Source organism: Carcharhinus amblyrhynchos, unplaced genomic scaffold (assembly GCF_965287045.1).
Source record: "Carcharhinus amblyrhynchos unplaced genomic scaffold, sCarAmb.v2.hapA chromosome_185, whole genome shotgun sequence".
NCBI lineage: Eukaryota > Metazoa > Chordata > Chondrichthyes > Carcharhiniformes > Carcharhinidae > Carcharhinus > Carcharhinus amblyrhynchos.
Genome location: NW_027649925.1, coordinates 162,614 through 184,610, shown reverse-complemented (window position 1 = coordinate 184,610; position 21,997 = coordinate 162,614). Strand labels below are relative to the sequence as shown.

Here is a 21,997-nt window from a genome sequence, read left to right as displayed (position 1 = left end):
TTTTTTCCCTCCCAGCCGTGCTCTCTCTCTCTCTGTCCAGCCATATTCATGGCTTCAGCAGCAATGGTTACATCTGCCTTTTTGCTGATGCCTGTGATCCTCTATTGATGTCTATGATCCTCTATTGATGTCTATGATCCTCTATTCACGTCTGATCCTCTATTCACGTCTGATCCTCTATTGATGCCTGTGATCCTCTATTCACGTCTGATCCTCTATTGATGCCTGTGATCCTCTATTCATGTCTGATCCTCTATTGATGCCTGTGATCCTCTATTCATGTCTATGATCCTCTATTCATGTCTGACCCTCTATTGATGTCTGTGATCCTCTATTCATGTCTGATCCTCAATATTGTCTGAGATCCTCGATGCTAATGGCAGTAATTATTTTCTGCTTCTGAGAATAGCTAGCCACAATGTTCATATTTTCTTTTCTGCCATTTGGAAATGTTTCACAAGATGTTGGAAGCTGGTGGGAATGTTTTCTCCACCACCACACATCGATCAATTATTCACTTGTGTAGAGCTCTGATCATTCACACCTCAACTAATTGATCTTTTCCAGAAACCATGAGAATGAACAGTGTGAACCAACCCATCAGCATGATCCGTAAGGCCTTTTCCTCCATCCTTCTGGTTGGATACCAACCTAAAAACCAAGATGTCGTTCGATGGTACTTCCTCAACTCCAAAACACGCAAAATCATCATTCATTTCACAACCTCCATCTTGCACATAAGCCCCTTTTATAAGCAGCGGGCCACATTTGATACAATGGCCGGATCCCTGCTCCTGCAAAACTTACAACCTGAGGACAGCGGGATTTACGAAGTCGTTTTAAATCCAATAGTAACCCAGGGCCTCGAGAAGGGAGATCAGACTTCCTATGTACAACTGGATGTTCAAGGTAAATGTAACTGTACTGAGAGCCACAGAATATGATTTAATACTAAAACCTAACCTGTGTGTGTCTTACGTTTACATCCCCCATGAAAAGCCAGATAAACTCGGCTGGTCTGCCTGCATCTGTGGAGAGAGAAACTAAAGGGTTTGAAAGCATTCTGAGTCTATATGAGTAATAATCAAACATTCTGAGTCCGTGTGAGCAATAATCAAAGCATGGATTTACAAAAGGGAAATCATGCTTGATAAATCTATTGAAATTTTTTGAGGATGTAACTAGTAGATTTGCCAAGGAGAACCAGTGGATGTGGTTCGTTTGGATTTTTAGAAGGCTTTCGATAAGGCCTCACATAACAGACCACTATGTAAGGCTAAAGCACTTGGAATTGTAGGTAGTGTCAAAAGATGGATAGAAAGCTGGTTAGCAGATAGGAAGCAAAGAGTTGGCATAAATGGGTCTTTTTCAGTCATAGAGGTTTACAGCATGGAAATAGGCCCTTCAGCCCAACTTGTCCACGCTGCCCTTTGTTTTAACCGCTAAGCTAGTCCCAATTCCCCTTGTTCAGTCCACATCCCCCTATACCCATCCTACCCATGTAACTATCTAAACGCTTTTTAAAAGACAAAATTGTAGCTGCCTCTACTACTACCTCTGGCAGCTTGTTCCAGACACTCGTAACCCTCTGTGTGAAATAATTGCCCCTCTGGGCCCTTTTGAATCTCCCCCCCTCACCTTAAACCTATGCCCTCTAGAACAAAGAAAATTACAGCACAGGAGCAGGCCGTTCAGCCCTCCAAGCCTGCACTGACCATGATGCCCGATGGAACTAAAACTTCTGGGGACCATATCCCTCTATTCCCATCCTATTCATGTATTTGTTAAGACACCCCTTAAAACTCACTACCGTATCAGCTTCCACTGCCTCCCGCAGCAGTGAGTTCCAGGCAGCCACTACTCTCTGTAAAAAAAAGACTGCCTTATACATCTCCTTTAAACCTTGCCCCTCGCACCTTAAACCTGTGCCTCCTAGTAATTGACTCTTCCACCTTAGGAAAAAGCTTCTGATTATCCACTCTGTCCATGCCTCTCATAATCTTATAGAACATAGAACAGTAGAACAAAGAACAACACAGCGCAGGAAACAGGCCCTTCGGCCCAACGAGCTCGCGCTGCCATTTTAACATTGTGAGTGCCCTCTTCTACCTCTGACCTTTGTCCACGCCTATTGGAGTCCACAATAAAGGAATTATAGCCAGATTGAGGGGAGACTAATTTAGGGACAATTTGTTACACCAATCAGCCTAAGAGCACATTTTTGGGGTGTGGGAGGAAACCGGAGCACCCAGAGTAAACCCACGCAAGCACGGGGAGAATGTGCAAACTCCCACAGACACTGGCCCAAATCCGTGTATCTGCACAGCAAACAGTGATAGTCACTGAGCTGTCGTGTTGCCCGTCAGCTGGTCCAGTTTAAGCACACACTAACGATGTGAAGCACCAGGCAGCTCTCGAAGCAACATCCAAGAGCAGCCCTGGCATGACCCACCATGTGTATGCCCCTTGTCGGACAACATGGCGGACCGAATCACCTGTGGATTAAAAGAAAAGACTTCAATAAACATGCACTACTTATACAGACATTCACAGAATCCCCAGAACCTCAGATGTAAGACAAGTGAGCCATAAAATATGTTGGAAGGTCCATAGGAATCAGTTGATTCCCAGGAACGTCCTAAGGCTCTTGATCCTTATTTAGAACAGTCTCTTGTATCCCTCCATCTCTAGTCCACTCATGTGCCTATCTAAGTAAGCCTTAAACAACTCTAGTGTGCCTGCCTCCACCACCCTTCTTGGCAGTGCATTCCAGGCTCCCACAACCCTCTGTGTGAAAAACCTCCCTCTAACATCCGAATTATACCTCGCTCCCCCGCCCCCCCCCGCCTCACTTTAAGCCCGTGGCTCCTCGTAATTTTTGTATCCAACCTAGGAAAAGCTTACCACTGTTCACGCTTTCTATACCCTTCGTAATCTTATACACCTCTATTAGATCTCCCCTCATTCTCCGTCTTTCTAAGGAGAACAGCCCCAATTTGCCCAATCTCTCCTCATAGCTCAGTCCTTCCAGACCAGGCAGCATCCTGGTAAACCTCCTCTGCACTCTCTCCAGGGTCTCCACGTCCTTCCAGTAGTAAGGCGACCAGAACTGGACGCAGTACTCCAAATGCGGTCTAACCAACGTTCTGTACAATTGCAACATTAGACGCCAGCTTTTATACTCTGTACCCCTTCCTATAAAGGCAAGCATACCATAAGCCTCTTTCGCCACCTTCTCCACCTGTACTGCCATCTTCAAGGACTTGTGTACTTGCACCCCTAGATCCCTCTGCATTTCTATACTCTTAATAGTCCTACCATTTATCGTATAACTCCCCTCTACATTATTTCTTCCAAAATGCATCACCTTGCATTTACTTGGATTAAATTCCATCTACCTTTGTTCTTAAGTGAACAGCACTGTACAGGCCCTTCGGCCCTCAATGTTGTGCCGAGCTATGTCCGAACCCAAGATCAAGCTATCTCACTCCCCATCATTGTGGTGTGCTCCATGTGCCTATTCAATAACCGCTTGAAAGTTCCTAAAGTGTCCAACTCCACTATCACAGCAGGCAGTCCATTCCACACCCCAACCAAACTCTGAGTAAAGAACCTACCTTGGACATCCTTCCTACATTTCCCACCATGAACCTTATAGTTATGCCCGCTAGTAACAGCTATATCCACCCGAGGAAATAGTCTCTGAACGTTCGCTCTATCTATCCCCCTCATCATCTTATAAACTTCTATTAAGTCGCCTCTCATCCTCCTCCGCTCAAAAGAGAAAAGCCCCAGCTCCCTCAACCTTTCCTCAGAAGACCTAGATTTCTATCAGGTCGCCCCTCAACCATCTTTGCTTCAGTGAGAACAAACCAAGTTTCTCCAATCTCTTCTCATAGCTAATGCCCGCTGTAGTGGGCAACATCCTGGTAAATCTCTTCTGTACCCTCTCCAAAGCCTCCACATCCTTCTGGTAAAGTATGGTGATCAGAATTGAACACTATATTCCAAATACAGTCTCACTAAAGTTCAATAAAGCTGCAACATGACTTGCCAATTTTTAAACTCTGTGCCTCGGCTGATGAAGGCAAGCATGTCAAATGCCTTCTTGACTACCTTCTCCACCTGCGTTGCCACTTTCAGTGACCTGTGTACCTGTACATTCCTTTGTCTATCAATACTCTTAAGGGTTCTGTCATTTACTGTATAGTTTCTATCTTTATTAGACCTTTCAAAATGCATTACCTCACATTTGTCCAGATTAAACTCCATCTGCCATCTCTCCACCCAGAAGGGTTTTGTATCCACTTTGCCAGCTCACCTCTGATCCCGTGCAACTTTACCTTCTGCAGTAGTCTGCCATGTGGAACCTTGTCAAAGGCCTTACTGAAGTCCATATAGACAACAAGGGGGGCTTTAAACTAGAAAGGTTGGGGGGAGGGAATAGAGATGAGGAGACTGAGAGCGAGGAGGTTAGCTCCCAGGTAGAGAAGGACTGTTGACAGTATGAGAGGGAGGTTAGACGGGTAATGGAGAAGGGAAGTGCCCAGACCGAGGGTCTGAGGTGTGTCTACTTTAACGCCAGGAGCGTAGTGAACAAAGTAGATGAGCTTAGGGAGTGGATTGCTGCTTGGGAATGTGATGTGGTGGCCATTACAGAGACTTGGATTTCTCAGGGACAGGACTGGGTACTTCAGGTGCTGGGATTCAGGGAGGTGGGCAAAAGAGGTGGTGGAGTGGCACTGTTGATCAGGGACAGTGTCACGGCTGTAGAGAAGGTGGATGCTGTGGAGGGACTGTCTGCGGAGTCTCTGTGGGTGGAAGTTAGGAACAGCAAAGGGTCAATAACTTTGCTGGGTGTTTTCTATAGGCCGCCCAATAGTGACAGGGAAGTTGAGGTGCAGATAGGGAAACAGATCCTAGAGAGATGTGGTAATAACAGAGTTGTCGTGATGGGAGACTTTAATTTTCCAAACATCGACTGGAATATCCCTAGGGTAAGGGGTTTGGATGGGGAGGAGTTTGTTAGGTGTGTTCAGGAGGGTTTCCTGACACAGTATGTGGATAAGCCTACGAGAGGAGAGGCTGTACTTGACCTGGTGCTGGCTAATGAACCAGGACAGGTGACGGATCTCTCGGTGGGAGAGCATCTCGGGGATGGAGATCATAATTCTATCTCCTTCACGATACCATTGGAAAGAGATAGGATCAGGCAGGCTAGGAAGGTGTTTGTCTGGAGTGAGGGGAAATATGATGACATCAGGCAGACAATTGGACAAATAAACTGGAAGGAGGTGTTCTTGGGGAAAAGTACTGAAGGAAGGTGGCGGATTTTCAAGGAATGTTTGTCTGGAGCTCTGCATGGCAACGTTCCGATGAGACAAGGAGGCTTTGGTAGGTCGCGGGAGCCGTGGTGCACGAAGGCTGTGATGAACCTGGTCAGGAAGAAAAGAAAGGTGTACAAAAGGTTCAGAGAGCTAGGAGATATTAAGGATCTAGAGGAGTATAAGGATTGTAGAAAGGAGCCTAAAAAGGAAATTAGGAGAGCCAGAAGGGGACATGAGAAGGCCTTGGCGGGTAAAATTAAGGAGAACCCCAAGGCGTTCTACAAATATGTGAAGAGTAAAAGGATGAGAAAAGAAGGGATAGGACCTATAAAAGGTGAAGGTGGAAAAGTGTGCGTGGAACTGGAAGACATGGCAGAGGTGCTCAATGAGTACTTTGCCTCGGTATTCACGGTGGAAAGTGATCTGGGAGGTTGTACTACAGGTTTGCGGCAGACTGAAAAGATTGAGTATGTGGATATTAAGAGAGAGGATGTGTTGGAACTTTTAAATTCTATCAAGATAGATAAGTCGCTGGGACCGGATGGGATGTACCCCAGGTTATTGTGGGAGGTGAGGGAAGAGATTGCAGAGCCCCTGGTGATGATCTTTGCATCGTCGATGGAGACGGGAGAGGTTCTGGAGGATTGGAGGATTGCGGATGTGGTTCCTATTTTCAAGAAAAGGAAATTACCGACCAGTGAGTCTGACCTCAGTGGTTGGTAAGTTGATGGAGAGGATTCTGAGGGACAAGATTTATGAGCATTTAGAGAAGTTTAGAATGATCAGGAATAGTCAGCACGGCTTTGTCAAGGGCAGGTCGTGCCTTACGAGCCTAGTTGAGTTCTTTGAAAATGTGACTGAACACATTGATGAAGGAAGAGCGGTGGACGTGGTTTACATGGACTTCAGTGAGGCGTTTGATAAGGTCCCCCATGCAAGACTCCTTGAGAAGGTGAGAGGGCATGGGATCCAAGGGGCTTTGGCCTTGTGGATCCAGAACTGGCTTGCCTGCAGAAGGCAGAGAGTGGTTGTGGATGGGTCTTTTTCTGCATGGAGGTCGGTCACCAGTGGAGTGCCCCAGGGATCTGTTCTCGGACCCTTGCTGTTTGTCGTTTTCATAAATGACCTAGATGAGGAAGTGGAGGGATGGGTTAGTAAGTTCGCCGATGATACGGAGGTTGATGGTGTTGTGGATAGTCTGGAGGGATGTCAGAAGTTGCAGCGTGACATAGATAGAATGCGAGACTGGGCGGAGAAGTGGCAGATGGACTTCAACACAGACAAATGTGTAGTGGTCCATTCTGGCAGGACCAACGGGATGCAGGAGTACAATATCAAGGGTAGGAGTCTTAGCTGTGTTGAAGAGCAGAAGGATCTTGGGGTCCGGATCCATAGGACTTTTAAATCGGCCTCGCAGGTGGAGGATGTGGTCAAGAAGGCGTATGGTGTACTGGCCTTCATTAATCGAGGGATTGAGTTTAGGAGTCGGGAGGTAACGCTGCAACTTTATAGGACCCTTGTCAGACCCCACTTGGAGTACAGTGCGCAGTTCTGGTCGCCTCACTACAGGAAGGATGTGGAAGCTATTGAGAGGGTGCAGAGGAGATTTACAAGGATGTTGCCTGGATTGGGAGGCATGCCTTATGAAGATAGGTTGAGGGAGCTGGGACTCTTCTCCCTGGAGAGACGAAGGTTGAGAGGCGACCTGATAGAGGTTTATAAAATGTTGAGAGGAATAGATAGGGTGGATTCTCGGAGGCTATTTCCCAGGGCTGAAATGGTCGCTACGAGAGGACACAGGTTTAAGGTGCTGGAAAGCAAATACAGAGGAGGTGTTAGGGGTAAGTTTTTCACTCAGAGGGTGGTGAGTGAGTGGAATCGGCTGCTGTCTGTGGTGGTAGAGGCGAACTCGCTGGGGTCTTTTAAAAGACTTCTGGATGAGTATATGGGATCTAATGGCATTGGAAGTTACAGATAGTTCTATGGCTTGGTAGGTATAGATGTGATCGGCGTAACTTGTGGGCCGAAGGGCCTGTTTGTGCTGTAGTGTTCTATGTTCTGTGTTAACATCCACTGCCCTACCTTCATCAATCATCTTCGTCACTTCCTCGAAAAACTCGATCAAGTTCGTGAGACACGATCTCCCCATTAAAAACCATGTTACCTCTCACTCATACATCCACTTATTTCCAAGTGGGAATAAATCCTGTCTCGAAGAATCCTTTCGAATAATTTACCTAGCCTAGTTTTAGACTCCCCTACCTTTGGGAAAAGATATTGACTATCCAGCTCATTATTTTATAGACCTTTATAAGATCATCCCAAAGCCTTCTACGCTCCAGAGGAAAAAGTTCCACTCTATCCAGCCTCATCTTATAACTCAAACCATCAAGTCCCAGTACCATCCTAGTAAATCTTGCCTGCTCTCTTTCTAGTTTAATATCCTTTCTATAATAGGGTGACCAGAACTATACACAGTATTCTAAATGTGGTTTTACCAATGTTTTGTACAACTTCAACAACACGTCCCAACTCCTGTATTCAATATTCTGATGTGGAGATGCCGGCGTTGGACTGGAGTAAAACAGAAAGAAATCCCACAACACCGGCTTAAATTCCAACAAGTTTATTTGTAGCAGAAGATGCAAGCTTTCGGAACAGGCTGTCCCTTCGTCAGGTGGCTGGAACTCCCAGCCACCTGACGAAGGGACAGCCTGTTTGGAAAGCTTGCGGTTTTTGCTACAAATCAATTTGTTGGACTTTAAGCTGGTGTTGTGGGATTTCTTTCTGTTTCAATATCCTGACCAATGAATCCAAGCATGCCGACTGCTTTCTTCACCACTCTGTCCACCCATGACTCCACTTTCAAGGAGCTGTGAGCCTGTACCCCTAAATATCTTTGTCCTATAACTCTCCCCAGTGCCCTACCATTAATTGAGTAAGTCCTGCCTTGGTGCGATCGACCAAAATGCATCACTTTGCATTTACCTAAATTAAATTCCATCTGTCATTCGTCAGCCCACTGGCCCAATAGATCAAGATCCCGTTGCAATCCAAGATAACCTTCTTCACTGTCTACTATGCCACTAATCTTGGTGTCATCCGCAAACCTACTAATCATGCCTCCTATATTCTCATCCAAATCATTAATATAAATGACATATAATAGTGGGCCCAGCACTGATCCCCGCGACACACCGCTGGTCACAGGCCTCCAGTTTGAAAATTAACCCTCTATAACCACCCTCTGGCTTCTGTCATCAAATCAATTTTGTATCCATTCAGATACCTCACCCTGGATCCCATGAGATTTAACCTGATGCAACAACCTACCATGTGGTACCTTGTCAAAGGCCTTGCTAAAGCCTATGGAGACAATGTCAACTGCACTGCTCTTATCTACCTTCTTGGTTATCCCTTCAAAAAACTCAGTCATATTTGTGAGATATGATTTTCCATGCTGACTGTCCCTAATCAGTCCTTACGTCTCTAAATGCCTGTCGATCCTATCTCTCAAAATACCTCTAACAACTTACCCACTACAGATGTTAGGCTCACTGGCCTGTAGATCTCAGGCTTTTCCTTGCAGCTCTTTTTAAACAAAGGGACAACATTTGCCATCTTCCAATCTTCAGGCAGCTCACCCATGATTGTCGATGATTCAGATATCTCTGCTACGGGACCCGCAATTTCCTCCCTGGCATCCCACAATGCCCTGGGATATACTTCATCAGGTCCTGGGGATTTATCTACCAGGGATAAATGTGAGGTTATCCATTTTGGTAGCAATAATAGGAAGACAGATTATTATTTAATAGGCGTAAAGCTGGAGTGTTTCGGCAGGGTTTAAACTAATTTGGAGGGGGGTGGTGGGGAGGAGACAGATAGCTCAGTAGGCACTGGGAGTGGGAGTGAGTTGGGTGACAGGGTAAGTCTAGATGAGAGGAAAATCTCCCAGGAGAAGGAGGATCCGAGTGGGCCTGAGGGTCTTCAGTGCATCTGTTTTAATGCGAGGAGTGTGATGGGTAAGACGGATGAACTTAAGGCCTTGGTGTTCGCGAGGAATTTAGATGTGGTGGCAGTGACGGAGACATGGTTAAAGGAAGGGCAGGACTGGCAGCTAAATATTCCTGGGTATAAGTGTTTTAAGCGTGACAGAGGAGGGTCGAAAAGTGGAGGGGGAGTAGCGCTCTTAGTTAGGGAGCACATCACAGCGGTGCAGAGGGAAGATAACATAGAGGGGTTGGAAATTGAGCCTCTGTGGGTGGAGTTGAGAAATAGGAAGGGAGCCATTACTATGCTAGGAGTGTACTACAGGCCGCCTGACAGCCCGCGGGCAGTGGAAGAGGGTATATGCAGAGACATTTTGGACAAGTGTAGGAAGAACAGGGTTGTTGTAGTGGGAGATTTTAATCTCCCTGGGGGGGACTGGAAGGTGCCTAGAGCTGGGGGTTCGGACGGGGAGGAATTCGTAAGATGTGTATTGGAAGGATCCTTGGAGCAGTATGTAGATAGCCCGACTAGGATTTAGTTCTGGGAAATGAGCCGGGTCAGGTGGTTGAGGTTGCAGTCGGTGAACATGTGGTTAATAGTGACCACAACTCTGTCTACTTTAGGATACGAATAGAAAAAGATGAGTGCTGCCCTAAGGGGAGGGTGCTAAATTGGGGGAAGACTAGATACAGCCGGATTAGGCAGGAGCTTAGGGATACAGACTGGGATAGGCTGTTGGAAGGCAAGTCCATGTTAGGCATGTGGGAGTCTTTCAAGGGAAAACTGCAAGAAAGGCATGTGCCGGTTAGGAGGAAGGATGGGAAAGGTAGGATTACAGAGCCGTGGATTACTAGAGATATAGAAGACCTGGTTAGGAAGAAATGAGAGGCGTATGTCAGGTCTAAGCAGCTGGGAACGGAGAGAGCGTTGGAGGAGTACAAAGACAGTAGGAGGGATCTCAAAAGGGGAGTTAGGAGGGCAAAAAGGGGGCATGAAATGGCTTTGGCAGGTAGGATTAAGGAAAATCCAAAGGCGTTTTACTCCTATGTTAGGAGCAAAAGGGTAGCTAGGGGTAAAATCAGTCCTCTCAGGGACAGACGAGGGGAATTGTGCTTAGAGTCTGAGGGAATGGGAGAGATCCTGAATGAATACTTTGCGTTGGTATTCACGAAGGAGAGGGGCTTGATGTCTGGCACGGTCATTGAGGGAGCTGTAGACCAACTGAAGGATCTATCGATTACGAGAGAAGAACTGTCAGGGCTTTTAGGTAGCATTAAAACTGATAAATCTCCGGGGCCTGATGGCATTTATCCTAGGCTGCTTAGGGAGGCGAGAGATGAGATTGCTGGGCCTCTGACGCAAATCTTTGTCTCTTCTTTGGACACAGGTGAGGTCCCAGAGGACTGGAGGATAGCGAACGTGGTACCGTTGTTTAAAAAGGGTAGGAGGGATAACCCGGGTAACTATAGGCCGATGAGTTTGACGTCAGTGGTAGGCAAGTTGATGGAGAGGATTCTTCGGGATAGGATGTATGAGCACTTAGAGCATTGCAATCTGATTAAGGATACGCAGCATGGCTTTGTAAAGGGGAAGTCTTGCCTTACAAATCTGGTAGAATTTTTTGAGGAGGTGACAAAAACGGTCGACGAAGGATGAGCCTTTGATGTCATCTATATGGATTTCAGTAAGACGTTTGACAAAGTCCCTCATGGTAGGTTGGTAGAAAAGATTAAGGCTCATGGGATACGTGGCCAGATATCTAGATGGGTTGAGAACTGGCTTGCAAAGAGGAGACAGAGAGTAGTAGTGGAGGGGTCCTTTTCTAGCTGGAGGTCTGTCACTAGTGGTGTGCATGATGTGGGTATGCCGGCGTTGGACTGGCGTCAGATTTTTTACTAGTGGTGTGCCGCAGGGCTCAGTACTGGGACCTCTTCTCTTTGTAATGTATATAAATGACATGGAAGAGGCAATAAGTGGTGTGATCAGCAAATTTGCTGATGACACCAAGATGGCTGGATTGGCAGGCAGTGAGGAGCAGTGTCTGGCAATACAACGGGATATTGATAGGCTGGTATATTGGGCAGATACATGGCAAATGGAGCTTAATCCAGATAAATGTGAGGTGATGCATTTTGGCCGAAATAATGTAGGGGGGAGTTATGTGATAAAAGGTAAGCCCATAAGGAGTATAGAATCGCAGCGAGACCTGGGGGTGCAAGTGCACAAGTCTTTGAAGGTGGCAGTACAAGTGGAGAAGGTTGTGAAGAAAGCCTATGGTATGTTAGCCTTTTTAGGAAGGGGTATAGAATATAAGAGCTGGAGTCTAATGTTGCAGTTGTATAGAACGTTGGTTAGGCCACATTTAGAGTACTGCATCCAGTTCTGGTTGCCTTACTACCGGAAGGACGTGGAGACTCTGGAGAGAGCGCAGAGGAGGTTTACCAGGATGTTGCCTGGTATGGAAGGACTGGGTTATGAGGAAAGATTGAACAAATTGGGGCTGTTTTCCCTTGAAAGACGGTGACTAAGGGGGGATCTAATAGAGGTATATAAGATTATGGAGGGTATAGATAGAGTAAACAGAGGTAAGCTATTTCCTATGTTAGAGACACACAGGACGAGGGGCCATGGACTTAAGGTGAGGGGGGAGAGGTACAACACAGATATTAGAGGGAGGTTTTTCACACAGAGGGTAGTGGGGGTATGGAATGCTCTGCCAAGTAAGGTGGTGGAGGCAAGCGCGCTAGAGTTGTTTAAGAGTAACTTAGACAGGCACATGAGTGGGTTGGAGATGGGTGGATATAGGAGATTGTTTTAAATAAGGTTCATTAGCATTGGGACGTCCCTGGTAAGGTAAATGGATGTGGTATGATAATAATGCTTTTTCTCCTTTCATTCACAGGTTTTTAAGTCGGTCCACCTTGTTGTCCAATGAGGGGCATACACGCGATGGGTCGTACTTGGGCTGCTCTTGATTGTTCGAGATTGGGCCTAGTGCTTTATGTCGTTAGTGTGTGCTTAAACTGGACCAGATGCTGGACAAGACAACAGCTCAGTGACTATCACTGTTTGCTGTGCAGACACATGGATTTGGGCCAGTGTCTGTGGGAGTTTGCGCATTCTCCCCGTGCTTGCATGGGTTTTCTCCGGGTGCTCCGGTTTCCTCCCACACCCCAAAGATGTGCTCTTAGGCTGATTGGAGGTAATAAGTTGTCCCTAAATTAGGTTCCTTCAATGTGGATGGCCATAAAACAATAGATAAGGGTCATGGGTGGAGGGGGGGACTGGTAGTGTTAAAATGGTGGCACGGGCTCGTTGGGCCGAAGGGCCTGTTTCCCAGGCTGTTTTTGTTCTTTGTTCTTAAATTGAGAGAGGTGGACACTCAATGAGATCTTGGAGTCCTTGTGCATCAGTCACTGAAAATAAGTGAACAGATACAGCAGGCAGTAAAGAAGGCAAATGTATGTTAACCTTAATAGCAAGAGGGTTTGAGTATAGCAAAAGGGATGTTTTGCTGCAATTGTATAGGGCATTAGTGAGGCCACACCTGGAGTATTGTGAACAGTTTTGGTGTCCTTATCTGGGGAACGATGTGCTTGCTATTGTGGGAATACAGTGAAAGTTTACCAGGCTGATTCCTGGGATGCAGGTCTGTCATATGAGGAGAGACTAAATGGTTAGGATTATATTCACTATAATTTAGAAGAGTGGGAAGGGATCTCGTAGAAACTTATAAAATCCGGACAGGGTTAGGCAGGGTAAATTCAGAAAGAATGTGCCCAGTGGTGGGGGGGTCCAGAACTAGGGGTCATAGTTTGAGGATAAGGGGTAAACCTTTTAGAACTGAGGTGAGGAGAAATTTTTCACCCAGAGGGTGGGGAATGTGTGGAATTCACTCCCACAGAATGTAGTTGAGGCCAAAACATTGCCTGATTTCAAAAAGAAATTAGATATAGCTCTTGGGGTTAAAGGGATCAAGGGATATGGAGGGAAGGGGGGGAATCAGGAAATTGAATTCATTGATCAGCCATGATCCTGTTGAATGGTGGAGCAGGCTCAATGGACCAAATGGGCTACTCCTGTTCCTATTTCTCATAGTGTAAAAGTTCTATGGGCTGTATGCATACCCTCAATAACCAGTGGCTATGGTACTTGCCAACAATTAGCAGTGAGAAAAACAGCAGCCAACCAGCTGACTGGCAGCTTTTGTGTGTGGTTCTAGTGTAGCGCCTGCCTCTCAATGATGGGCCTTGTCAGATGTCAGGGGTGAGACGCAGAATGAGACTGTCTGGTCGACAGAAGAAGCTCAAAAACATCTTTGTTGGATGTACTTCTCCTTTACTCTCAGTAATCCTTTACCTGCAAACTTCTCACTTGCGAGTGAGATGTATCCTGAAGGTTGATTTGACAACTTTTATGATGTTCCGCTTTGACAGAACAGCTGGGTCCACCAATGCTCATTCAGAATCACGCCAAAGTAATAAATCCGGTCGAGCTTCGATGCGTAACAAAATCCGAGAAATCAACGAGCATCAAATGGAAAAAAAACAAGAAGGAAATTTTTAACACTTCACATATAAGGATGGAATTTGACAAAAGCGCATTGTTTATTGAAAATATGCAAGTGTCAGATTGTGGTATATACACTTGCATCGTGAAAAACAATGTCAGCACAAGCGCCAAGGATTACTTCCTCAGTGCAGAAGGTAGGATTTCAAACTGTGATACAGTATGAGGGACGTGGGATTATATTCTGACTGTACTGGGTAATGTTTCACAGTCTGATACAGTGTGAGGGATGTGGGATTATATTCTGACTGTACTGGGTAATGTTTCACATGGAATTATTTTCTGACTGTACTGGGTAATGTTTCACTGTCTGATACAGCGTGAGGGACGTGGGATTATATTCTGACTGTACTGGGTAATGTTCCACAGTCTAATACAGTGTGAGGGACATGGGATTGTATTCTGACTGTACTGGGTAATATTCCACAGTCTGATACAGTGCTAATTTTGATCAGCCCTCCCGTCAGACTAGATGAGTCACGGTTTCAGAATGCAGTCTTCTTTATGAAGCTTTTTGGATTTCCACAGCTGAGTAGAAGCAAGTTTAAGAGGTTTTGCTGTATATCTGTATCTATACTTCGACAGCAATAGTTTTGTCTTGAGTAATGTTACTTGGTTTTTATAATTTTGTATAGCGGAATTGCCTGCAAGGTGCTTTCCTGTGTGTCTGACCAAGTGTGTTTCTTTTGGGGAATATGCAAAATCATTCTTAATTGTGTAATTGTAATCTTTTGTGCCCAAGTTTTTTTTTGGTTAATAAATATTTTAATTTTAAAATCCCAGAAATGTGATGGAACTTCTTGCTGCTGAGAAGAGTAGGTTTCCTGGCTTGGAAAAAAGTGTTGTAGTCCAAAAACTAAGTTTTCCCCTGGGATTTGGGGTTTGCCTAACAATTACCATCTGCTGTAGCCATCACACTTGGTGAAATAGGCCAAGGCAATGTCTAGTTTGGTGGCAGAATCTCTCTTGCAGCTGCTGGAATGAGAAGATCATGGCAATTGCAGATATTCAGGTTCTAAAACCACACTGGGAGTAGATGTTTTTACATAGGAGGAGGAAGCAGTGCTGTAGTGTTATTGTCACTGGATAATAACACTACAGCACTGCTTCCTCCTCCTATGTATATAATCCAAAGCCCCAAGGTAATGTTCTGTGTTCGAATCCCACCATGGCAGATGGTGGAATTTGAATTCAAACAATATCTGGAATTAAGAATCTACTGATGACCATGAAACCATTGTTGATCGTCAGAAAGACTCATCTGGTTCACTAAAGTTCCTTAGGGAAGGAAATCTGCCATTCTTACCTTACCATAACAGTCTGGCCTACATGTGACTCCTGAGCCGCAGCAATGTGGGTGACTCCTAAATGTCCTCAGGCATGGACAATAAATTCTGGCCCAGACAATAATGTCCACATCCATGAATGAATTTTTTAAAAATCTCCAGTCTGACAAGAGAAACATGGGCAGAATCATGTCACCCGATATTCAGCAGGAAGACACCTGGATAGCTAGGCTGTGGTGTAGTGGTATTGTCATTGGATTAATAAACCAGAGCCCTATGAAAGTGTTCTGGGAGCCCAAGTTTGAATCCCACAATGGCAGATGGTGAAATTTGAATTCAATAAAAATCTGAAATTAAAAGCCGACATGATACCGTATTGATTGTAAAAGCTCACCTGGATCATTAATGTCCTTTTGGGAAGGAAATCTGCTGTCCTTATCTGATCTGGCCTACATGTGACTCCAGAACCACGCAATTTGTTTGGCACTTAAATGTCCCTGGCAAACCACTCAGTTCACGGATAATTGGCCCTTCGGCCCAACTTGTTCATGCTGCCCCTTTTTTGTTGCCCGCATTTGGCCCATCTCCCTGTATACCCATCTTACCCATGTAACTGTCTAAACGCTTTTTAAAAGACAAAATTGTACCTGCCTCTACTACTACCTCTGGCGGCTTGTTCCAGACACTCACCACCTTTTGTGTGAAAAAACTGCCTTCTGGACTCTTTTGTATTTCTCCTCTCTCACCTTAAACCTGTGCCCTCTAGTTTTGGACTCCCCTACCTTTGGGAAAAGATGTTGACCATCTAGCTGATCTGTGCCCTTCATTATTTTATAGACCTCTATAAGGTCACCCCTCAGCCTCCTATGCTCCAGAGAAAAGAAGTTCCAGTCTATCCAGCCTCTCCTTATAACTTAATCCATCAAGTCCCGTTCACATACTAGTAAATCTTTTCTGTACTCTTTCTAGTTTAATAATATCCTTTCTATAATAGGGTGACCAGAACTGTACACAGTATTCCAAGTGTGGCCTTACCAATGTCTTGTACAACTTCAACAGGACGTCCCAGCTCCTGTATTCAATGTTCAGATCCCTGAAACCAAGCATGCTGAAAGCCTCCTTCACCATCCTGTCCACCTGTGACTTCACTTTCAGGGAGCTATGAACCTGTACCCCTGGATCTCTTTTTCTAAAACACTCCCTGAGGCACTGCCATTAACTGACTAAGTCCTGCCCCGGTTTGATCAACCAAAATGCATCACCTCGCATTTGTCTAAATTAAAGTTCATCTGCCGTTTGTCAGCCCACTGACCCAATTGATTTAAGATCCCGTTGGAATCCTAGATAATCTTCTTCACTGTTCACTATGCCACCAATCTTAGTGACAACTGCAGACTCACTAACCGTGCCTACTAAATTCTCATCCAAATCATTAATATAAATGACAAATAATAGTGGACCCAGCGCTGATCCCTAAGGCACACCGCTGGTCACAGGCCTCTACAATTTTGTATCCATTTAGATACCTCACCCTGGACCCCGTGAGATTTAACCTGATACAGCAACCTACCGTGTGGTACCTTGTCAAAGGCATTGCTGAAGAACATGTAGACAATATCAACCGCACTGCCTTCATCTGGTTTCTTGGTTACCCCTTCAAAAGACTCAATCAAATTTGTGAGACATGATTTTCCACTCACAAAGCCATGCTGACTGTCCCTAATCAGTCCTTGTGTCTCTAAATGCCTGTAGATTCTGTCTCTCAAAGTGTCTTCTAACAACTTACCCACAATAAATGTGAGGCTCACTGGCCTGTAATTCCCAGGCTTTTCCTGCAGCCCTTTTTAAACAAAGCACAACATTCGCCACCCTCCAATCTTCAGGCACCTCACCTGTGGCTGTCGATGATTCAAACATCTCTGCTCGGGGACCTGCAATTTGCTCCCTAGCCTCCCATATTGTCCTGGGACACGCTTCATCAGGTCCTGGGATTTATCTACCTCAATGCGCTTTAAGACTTCCAGCACCTTCTTCTCTGTAATATGTACACTCCTCAAGACATCACTGTTTATTTCCCAAAGTTCCCTAACATCCATGCTTTTCTCAACAGTGAATACTGATGAAAAATAGTCATTTAGGATCTCATCCATCTCTAATGGATCCGCACATAGATGACCTTGTTGATCCTTAAGAGGCTCTATTCTCTCCCTTGTTACTCTTTTGGTCTTTATGCATTTGTAGAAGCTTTTTGGATTCTCCTTTGGCCTTATCTGCCAAAAAAATCTCATGTCCCCTTTTTGCCCTCCTGATTTCTCTCTCAGCTCCACTCCTACTCCTCCTATACTCTTCAAGAGATCCACTTGATCCTGGCTGCCTATGCATGTCATGTGCCTCCTTCTTCTTCTTGACCAGGACCTCAATGTCCCGGGTCATCCAGAGTTCCCTACTTCTACCAGCCTTGCCCTTCACTCCAAGAGCTTACCCTGAACCCTGGTTAACACACTTTTGAATGAATAAGGGAAAGGGTTGTCACCAGTATTGGCTCACCACCAAGCAACGTGCTTGACTTGGATTTCAACAGCGCCAAGTGCATTCAGGAGCTTCCCATTTGCTAAAAGTGAGTGTAACGATATTCTATCAGCTGCCCAAACAATAAAAAGGCTTAGGCTGAAGGGACGATCCTTTAAAACAGAGATGAGGAGGAATTCCTTCAGCCAGAGAGTGGGGAATCTGTGGAACGCTTTGCTGTAGAAGGCTGTGGAGGCCAAGTCATTGAGTGCCTTTAAGACATAGATAGATAGGTTCTTGATTAATAAGGGCATCAGGGGTTATGGGTAAAAGACAGGAGAATGGGGATGAGAAAAATGTCAGCCATGATCGAGTGGCAGAACAGACTTGATGGGCCAAGTGACCTAATTCTGCTCTTGTGTCTTATGGTCTTATAGTTGCTGCTTTATTCTTAAGTGTGTGCTAAGAAAACTTGGGCCTTTTCCTAAACCACTGTAGATTGTCACAAAGCCTTTTCTTAACATATATGTGGCAATTCTGAGGTTAAATGCAGGCTGTTTTTGAGTTGTAGGAGTTTTTTTCCTTCACGAAGATGCTCTTGCGAGTTCGGTCGTTTCCTTGGTGAGCACAGTGACATCCATTTGTGCAACAGCCTTCATACTCTTTGCACTGGAGAATTATCAAGGTAATAACAAGCATTTTGTGTGAATGATTTCCTCCCAAGGTTAAGCATTGTTACAATTCTGCATTTTAAAGTGTATAATTTCTGGATATTCTCTCCAAATCTACCATTTTTAAATTTCAGTTAAACAGTATTGGCTTCAGGTGACATCTGTTGTGATGATCCTTCACGCACTTTCGTTTTTCTGTCACATTGTTGCATTTGTCATCATCATCATAGATGAGGGTAAGTAAATGTTTCCACTCCAAATGTCAGGCTGACAATTCCTCTTTTGTTTAATGGAACCTTTTAACGCAAAGGAAATAATTGTCACACAGCCCAGAGTGAAAAGTGAGCTGATATCTACAGTGTACACTGTAGGTATCAGCCTACTCACTCAACTGGTCAAAGTCAGCTTGAAGCCTCAAAGGTTTACCAGGCTGATTCTGGAGATGGTGGGACTGATGAGATTGACTAGGTTAGGATTGTTTTCGCTGGAGTTCAGACAAATGAGGGGGTTCTCACAAAGATTCCCATAAAATTCCAACAGAACTAGACAGGGTAGATGCAGGGAAGATATTCCCAATGGTGGGGGAGTCCAGAACCAGGGGTTACAGTCTGAGGATTCAGGGTAGACCGTTTAGGACGGAGGTGAGGAGACATTTCTTCACCCAGAGAGTCCAGAGGGAATTCATTACCACAGGATGATGCCAAAACATTGAATGTATTGAAGAGGCAGCTGAATATTGTACTTGGGGCGAATGGGATCAAAGGTTGTGGGGAAAAAGCAGGATTAGGCTATTAAATTGGATGATCAGCCATGACTGTAATAACAAAGAACAAAGAACAACCCAGCACGGGAAACAGGCCCTTCGGCCCAACAAGCCCGCGCCGCCGCATCACCCTACACCTATTCTACCCTGCGTATCTACAAATAGAACCCCTGACTTAGCCAGATTCAGGGGAGAATAGTGTAAATTTGGTAAAACCAATCAGCCTAAGAGCACATCTTTGGGGTGTGGGAGGAAACCAGAGCGCCCAGAGGAAACCCACGCAACCACAGGGAGAATGCACAAACTCCCACAGACACAGGCCCAAATCCATGTATCTGCACAGCTAGCAGTGCTAGTCACCGAGCTGTTGCGGCGCCCGTCTACCGGTCCAGGATCAAGCACACACACTGACACGAAGTACTAGGCCACTCCCGGAACCTCCAGGAGCCGCCCTCGCACGACCCACCGTGTGCATGCCCCTCGTTTGACAACGAGGTGGACCTCCACCTGCGGAGTGAAAAGACAAAAACGTTAATCACAAGCCTGCCTTTCCGGTGTCTCCCGAGGTTCTAACCCTTATTCAATAACCCCTACCATAACCCTCCATCCTCGTTTCACTCATGTGCCTATCTAACTGAACCTTAAACGAGTCCAACGTTCCCGCCTCCACCACCCCACTCGGTAGCGCGTTCCATACCCCCACTACTCTCTGCGTAAAGAACCTTCCTCTCATATCCAAATTATACCTCTCCCCCCTCACCCTTAAATCATGTCCTCTTGTATTCGTAACCAATCTAGGGAGCAGTCTCTCACTATTGACCCTGTCTATCCCCTTCAGTATCTTATATACCTCTATCATGTCACCCCTCAATCTCCGTCTTTCCAAAGAGAACAGTCCCAGTTTCTCCAACCTTTCCTCGTAACCCAACCCCTCCATGCCAGGCAACATCCTGGTAAACCTCCTCTGCACCCTTTCCAGAGCCTCCACGTCCTTCCGGTAGTAAGGTGACCAGAACTGGACGCAGTACTCCAAATGCGGTCTAACCAACGTTCTATATAACTGAAGCATTAGACGGCAGCTTTTAAACTCTATACCTCTTCCTATAAAGGCTAGCATTCCATAAGCCTTCCTGACAACATTCTCCACTTGTGTCACAACCTTCATGGATTTGTGAACCTGCACTCCCAGGTCCCTCTGTGTTTCTATACTCCTAATTTGTCTACCTTTAATCACATAGCTCCTCTCTACATTATTCCTTCCAAAATGCATCACCTCGCATTTGTCAGGATTAAATTCCATCTGCCACCTATCTGCCCAATGCACCAACCTATCTATATCCTGTTGTATCACCTGACAATCCACTTCAGTACCCGCCAACCCTGCCATCTTGGTGTCATCAGCAAACTTGCTGATCACACCACCTACGCTCTCTTCCAAGTCATTTATGTAGACTACAAAGAGGAGAGGTCCCAGTACCGAGCCCTGCGGCACACCACTGGTCACTGGCCTCCAGCTGGACAAAGTCCCCTCCACAACTACCCTCTGTCTCCTATTGCCCAGCCAGTTCTCAATCCACCTAGCTACCTGACCCCGTATCCCATGCGCCTTAACCTTTTCTACCAGCCTACCATGAGGGACTTTGTCAAACGCCTTACTGAAATCCATATAGATGACATCAACGGCTTGCCCATCGTCAACCGTTTTTGTCACCTCCTCAAAGAATTCCACCAGATTCGTAAGGCAAGACCTCCCTCTAACAAAGCCATGTTGCGTATCCCCGATCAGACCACAACGCTCCAAATGCTCATACATCCTACCCCTAAGTACTTTTTCCATTAATTTCCCTACCACCGATGTCAAACTCACCGGCCTATAATTCCCAGGGTTATCCCTACTGCCTTTTTTGAACAGCGGTACCACACTTGCCACCCTCCAGTCTTCTGGGACCTCACCTGTGTCCAAAGAAGAGACAAAGATTTGCGCCAGAGGCCCAGCAATTTCATCTTTCACCTCCCTAAGCAGCCTGGGATAAATACCATCAGGCCCCGGAGCTTTATCCGTCCTTACGCTACCTAAAAGCCCTAGCACTTCCTCCCTCGTAATAGATATTTCCTGCAGCTGATCCTCAGCTCCCTCTAACAGACTGCACGATTCCGAACCCCTCTCCTTTGTGAATACCGACGCAAAGTATTCATTCAGGAGCTCCCCCATTCCCTCCGACTCAATACATAACTCCCCGCTTTTGTCCCTAAGAGGACCAATTTTCCCTCTAACTACTCTCTTGCTCCTAATATAGGAATAAAATGCCTTTGGATTCTCCTTAATCCTACCAGCCAAAGCCATTTCATGCCCTCTCTTCTCCCTTCTAATTCCCCTTTTTAGCTCCCTCCTACTCTCTCTATATTCCTCCAGCGCACTCTCCGTACCCAGTCGTTTCGACCTAACATACGCCTCCCTCTTCTTCCTGACCAAGTCTTCGATACCCCCTGTAATCCACGGCTCTCTAATCCTACCTTTCCCATCCTCCCTCTTAACCGGAACATACCTCCCCTGCAACCATTTTATTTTGCCTTTAAAAGCCTCCCACTTGCCAACCGTGGACTTGCCAGCTAACAGTCCTTCCCAATCAGTGTCCTGCAGCTCTCTCCTAATCCTGCTATAGCTCGCCTTTCTCCAGTTCAGCACACTCCCGTTCGGCCGGCACTCGTCCCTTTCCATTTTTATCCTAAAGTAGACGGACTTGTGGTCACTATTAGCCACATGTTCGCCTACCTCTACCTCTCCCACCTGCCCCGGCTCATTACCCAACACTAAATCCAGTATAGCCTCTCCCCTAGTCGGACTAGTTACATACTGCTCTAGAGACCCTTCCAAAACAC

General features: G+C 45.8%; 1 protein-coding gene across 1 annotated transcript in view; it reads left to right on the top strand.

Moving 5' to 3' along the window:
- The window catches only part of LOC145338809 (uncharacterized), a 101,515-nt gene that overhangs the window by 32,839 nt on the left and 46,679 nt on the right, over positions 1-21,997 (top strand). The window contains exons 4-7 of the mRNA XM_080183211.1: positions 568-909; positions 13,757-14,026; positions 18,255-18,368; positions 18,489-18,590. Of these exons, the coding sequence (XP_080039337.1) occupies positions 568-909; positions 13,757-14,026; positions 18,255-18,368; positions 18,489-18,590 (828 nt within the window). The remainder of the gene's footprint in view (positions 1-567; positions 910-13,756; positions 14,027-18,254; positions 18,369-18,488; positions 18,591-21,997) is intronic.